At 46.9% G+C, this 5605-nt stretch overlaps 1 protein-coding gene across 1 annotated transcript; it reads left to right on the top strand.

Moving 5' to 3' along the window:
* Positions 1-239: 239 nt before the first annotated feature.
* On the top strand, positions 240-4489 carry LOC124652043 (potassium transporter 23-like). Its single transcript, XM_047191068.1, has 9 exons — positions 240-572; positions 923-1151; positions 1271-1519; positions 1634-1684; positions 1805-2065; positions 2192-2244; positions 2366-2480; positions 2591-2845; positions 3164-4489. Exons 1-9 carry the CDS (start codon positions 240-242, stop codon positions 4213-4215), a joined length of 2598 nt encoding a protein of 865 aa, XP_047047024.1. The 3' UTR covers positions 4216-4489.
* The last annotated feature ends 1116 nt before the right edge of the window (positions 4490-5605 follow it).

Genomic DNA, 5605 nt, shown 5'->3' with positions numbered 1-5605 from the left:
ATCCTAGCCGTATACTCTTCGCCGTCATTGATACGCCAGTGGTAGACAAACCAAACCCCGAGGAGTGAGTGCCCAAACCCGAAGCGCCACGCCACACCGCGCCTTCATCTCGCTCGCTCGCTCGCTCAGTCATCAGTCATCCCTGTCTGTCCAGGACCAGCCCGCCTCATCAATCATAATCATCAATTCATCATCCGATCCAACGGACGCAGGCGGCGCCGCCGGAGGAGGAGCAGGGAATGGACGAGGGCGGGATCCAGGAGGAGCCGCCCTCCTCGGCGGCGGCGCCGGCGGAGGCGCGGCCCCTCAGGCCGACGCGGTCGGGCGGCGGCGGCCCGCGGTGGGTGGACGGCAGCGAGGTCGACTCCTCCGAGTCCACGCACCCGTCGCTCGGGGACGAGCGCTCCCACCCGGGCATCTCCACCGCCGACGACGCCGACTCCGGCGGGGCCCCGCTGTCGCGGAGGTTCTCCTCCGGCTTCCGCCGCAGGCTCGGGAAGCGGCCCAAGCGGGTCGACTCCCTCGACGTCGAGGCCATGTCCGTGCGCGGCGCCCACGGCCACGGTACCACGGTGCGTTTCTCAATTCCCACGTCACGGTGGCGATCCGCGGATTTGGGGTCATCTTGATTATTTACAGCGTACGGAGTAGTATAAAATGAAGCGACCGTTGACCATCTGCCGATTAGCGGAAGTATCATAGGGCAGATGGATCGGTCGCCAGAGGTTTACTTGAATCCTGAAGAACTTGTTTTGCCAATTTGGGTGGACGTTATGATCGGCCTTCACATGTACTATTCAGTAATTCACTATCTGTCACCGTTCCCGAGTCAGAACACATGTGCTCCTCAGATATTTTTCCACCACACGACTTGATTCGGTTGACCCTATGACTGACCCCTCTTAGCTGCACCCTGCGCCAGGACATGTCGTGGATGGGCACCGCCGCGATGGCGTTCCAAACCCTCGGAGTCGTCTACGGCGACATGGGCACGAGCCCTCTCTACGTCTTCAGCGACGTGTTCAGCAAAGTTCCCATCAAGTCGGAGGTGGAGATCCTGGGAGCGCTCTCGCTCGTCATGTACACCATCGCGCTCATCCCTTTCGCGAAGTACGTGTTCATAGTGCTCAAAGCTAACGACAATGGCGAAGGTAAGAGGCACAATTGCAACATTTTGGTTCAGTAGATAATGGCTGTACACCTGTCAGGATGCGTATGCTCTTGTCCAAGCTGGCTCGGCGTACTGACTGCACCATCTCATGGTTTGCAGGGGGCACGTTTGCACTGTATTCCTTGATTTGCAGGTATGCAAAAGTTAGTCTGTTGCCGAATCAGCAGCGCGTGGACGAGGATATCTCTAGCTTCCGACTCAAGTTGCCTACTCCTGAGCTTGAGCGTGCTCTCTGTGTCAAGGAATGCCTAGAAAAGAAGCCACTCTTCAAAAGCGTTCTCCTCTTCTTGGTTCTGATGGGGACTTCCATGGTAATTGGAGATGGCATCCTCACTCCATCAATGTCAGGTGCTTCATATGCAACCTGTTTTTGTCTTTATTTCTTCTGCCAATAGAGACTATACAGTCTATATTCACCTCGAAAATGCATTGTTTCTAACCATTCTTTTTTTTAATGTTCAGTTATGTCTGCTGTCAGTGGTCTTCAGGGTCAAGTCGCTGGATTTGACACAAGTATGGTATTCCGTATGCCTTCCATGAAGATAACAACAGTCTGCTTATGTTCTGTCGTTAGATCATTGCCGGAATATTAAACTATCTTTTTCATGAATGTTTTTCTTCATCTTTTTGCAGATGCTGTTGTGATTGTTTCCATCCTAGTTCTTCTGCTATTGTTCAGCGTCCAGAGGTTTGGAACTGGCAAAGTGGGAGTCATGTTCGCTCCTGTGTTGGCTTTGTGGTTTATCAATCTCGGATCCATTGGAATATACAACATCATTAAGTATGACATCTCAGTCGTGAGAGCATTCAATCCAATGTACATCTACTACTTTTTCGAGATGAACGGCATAAAGGCATGGTCAGCTCTTGGTGGTTGTGTCTTGTGCATCACAGGTACCTCCTTTACTCCAGCACCCGCCGGCCTCTTAATACAGTTTTTGTTTTCCATACCCCCTGAAGGAAGCACCAATCTTACAGAATTTACAATCACAGCACACTCATTTCCTGTTGTAATTGTAGGAGCTGAAGCAATGTTTGCTGATCTGGGCCATTTTACTGTCAAATCAATACAGGTTAAGACATTGACTAGTCACTGGACATACATCTTCTCTGGGTCTTACTGTGTGATCTATCTGATATTTGTGTATGCCTTCTTATAAGACCTAAATTGGTATTTCCTTTTGTTTGTTCCAGTTGGCGTTTACTGCTGTGGTATTCCCTTGCCTGCTTATTGCTTACATGGGCCAAGCTGCATATTTGATGAAACACCCACATGCTGTAGAAAGAATATTTTATGATTCTGTACCAGGTAGGGGGTTCAGATGGCATACAAATATCGTAGTTTCTAGGTTATTATGACTGTAAATAATTGCCCATTTGATGTTCCTTTGTTTGAACCTTCTTCTATTTGCCAAGCAGATGCTCTGTTTTGGCCAGTATTGGTGATAGCTACACTTGCTGCTATGATTGCTAGCCAAGCTATGATATCTGCAACCTTCTCTTGCATAAAGCAGGCAATGGCTCTTGGTTGCTTTCCTAGGATCAAAATAATCCACACTTCCAAGAAAGTAATGGGTCAGATTTACATACCTGTGATGAATTGGTTTCTCATGGTCATGTGCATCATCATCGTGGCCACTTTCAGGAGTACTAACGATATTGCCAATGCATACGGTCAGTGCTTTTGTCTTTAGGGAATTTACATCATTATGTTTTTGTTTTAGCATCTGGAATTTATATCTCTGATAAACTATCTTCGTTGGGGTTGTGTTGTGGTAGCAAACAAAACTCTGTAGTGCGATTTATCTTAAATCAGGGAGATACTCACTTTTATCTTTTTTTAAATCCATCTTCATGTCATGGCCTTATCATACTATGTTGCATAACAATCAGATGATGGCCAGTTACCACTCATAGACATTGCATATGATATTATTTATCCTCAACAATGTTCTTATTTGTTTCTCATATGATTCTCTTCAAAATTTCCAGGAATTGCTGAAGTTGGAGTCATGATGGTTAGCACTGCACTGGTAACCTTGGTGATGCTTCTTATATGGCAAACCAACTTGTTCCTTGTTCTGTGCTTCCCTATTGTTTTTGGTGCAATCGAGTTCATTTACTTGACTGCCGTTATGTCAAAGCTGCTAGAAGGAGGATGGTTACCGCTTGCTTTCTCATCACTGTTTCTCTGCATGATGTATACATGGAACTATGGAAGCGTGCTGAAGTACCAGAGTGAGATGCGTGGGAAGATATCCCTGGACTTTATTCTTGACCTGGGGTCGACACTTGGCACAGTAAGAGTTCCAGGTATTGGACTTGTGTACAATGAGCTGGTCCAGGGAATCCCATCGATCTTTGGGCAAATGTTGGTCACACTGCCAGCAATGCACTCCACTATCGTCTTTGTTTGCATCAAATATGTTCCTGTCCCATATGTGCCGCTGGAAGAAAGGTTCTTGTTCAGAAGGGTTGGCCAGAAGGACTACCACATGTTCCGTTGCGTTGCGCGGTATGGCTATAAGGATGTCAGGAAAGAAGACCATAGCTTCTTTGAGCATCTTTTGGTTGAAAACCTGGAGAAATTTATGCGGAGGGAAGCTCAGGAACTCGCGCTTGAGGCGAGCACAATGGAGGCAGAGCGTGATGATGTGTCTGATGTGCCCGAGGTACCTCCATTTCCTGCTACTGCTGCTGAGGATCTGCACGTTCCACTGCTTTCTGATCAGAGATTGAGTGATGAAAATCGAATGTCGGGCCCCGAAGGCAGCGTTCCTCTGCTCCCTACTAGCTCCATCTCCCCAGAAGAAGACCCCAGCTTAGAGTATGAGCTTTCGGCACTGAGAGAAGCCATGGCATCTGGGTTCACATATCTCTTAGCACATGGCGATGTGAGGGCGACGAAGCAATCATTCTTCACAAAGAAGTTCATCATCAACTATTTCTACGCTTTCCTAAGGAGGAATTGCAGGGTTGGCACCGCGGCCTTGAAGGTCCCTCACTCGAACATCATGCGTGTTGGGATGACGTACATGGTCTGACCAGCACTCTGCTGCGATTGTGCTGCAATACCGAAGCTTGTTTCTTTTACCTTGCCGTTGATGGAACGCGACACCAGCTGGTAGTTCAGGGATTGTACCGCCACAGTGAACAAACTCACTGTAGCTTCCGGCCAACTGCTCATCATTTTAGTTGTAGAATTGGCCCTATGTGTACCCAGTTTTATTCTTGCCAAGCTTTTGGTTGATTTTATGTTATGTATGGTATCGACGGAGATATGTTATGTATGGTAACGACGGAGATTTGCATGGGCAAGAAGATTGATTTAGTCCTCTTCAGTCAACCTTGATCCTTGCCAGCTGTCAGAATTACAATATGATGCAAGATGAAAAGCAAGGTGGTTTGTTCTGCTAGTACGCATGAAACCTGACTTCAATTTCTTGTCATATCAGCAATCAGAGTTGCAGCTTCCTCCTGTTAAAAGACGCCATGCTGATCTTAAACATAAGAGCATGGCAGTAAGTAGGAGTACCAGATTTCTTCCATATAAACAGAAGTTCCATACGGAATACAGCATGGGAGACAACTCTGTTTCAAACATGCTCATATTAGTTCCATTCTGAGCCATGTGCTCCTAAATTATCATGATGTGCGTGAAAAAAAGGAAAAATAAAACAGCCTGCGATATGTGAACATAGGATTAGATCATCCAAAACGTTTTTTTTCTTTTAATGCAGCTATTTTAGCTAGCCGGCATATGTAGGCGCTCCAGAACACAAAGATGTCAAGGAACACTGAGATACTATGCCATGTTTGGAGAGGAATAATAGATAGAATGATTAGACTATTAACGAAACCTAAATATGTATGAGATGCCTAGGTTGGAGAGTTGACATTATTGTGGTTTTGGGCCGCCGGCATGTGCACCTTTGGATCTCCGAGGAGGCGTTTTAGATGAACAAGGTTTGTATGATTGCATATGGATATCAGAGTCAGTAAGGGCATCCATCTATCCAACGAGGAGAATGCTTCTATCCAGCGAGGAGAGAAGCAGCTTTACTTTAATTGAATGTAGATCACCAGTGCATGCCGTAAGCTTGCAAAAATGACAGGTCTCAGTGCTCAGCGGTTGAGCCAGGAAAGTTGACCATGAGTCGTTGTGCTCCATCGATCCTTGTGACCTTGTCAAATGACCATGAGAGAGCTACCGGCTAGCTTATGGCTCTCCTATAATGATTACTTCGGTACAAGCAAGAAATGCACTCGAAGTTCAGAGAACCATCCGATGGCTAGCACAAGTGGACAACAGCCGCAGTTGTTCGTCGTTTGTACCCTGTCCTTAGAACATGGACAAGTAGGCGAAAGATATACGGTTACATCATTAAGCAAACAACTACGCTGCTGCGCAAGTACATTTTGCCGTTTTCTATG

The sequence above is a fragment of the Lolium rigidum genome, chromosome 5, assembly GCF_022539505.1.
Source record: "Lolium rigidum isolate FL_2022 chromosome 5, APGP_CSIRO_Lrig_0.1, whole genome shotgun sequence".
Classification (NCBI taxonomy): Eukaryota; Viridiplantae; Streptophyta; class Magnoliopsida; order Poales; family Poaceae; genus Lolium; species Lolium rigidum.
This window is presented reverse-complemented; position numbering and strand designations above follow the sequence as displayed.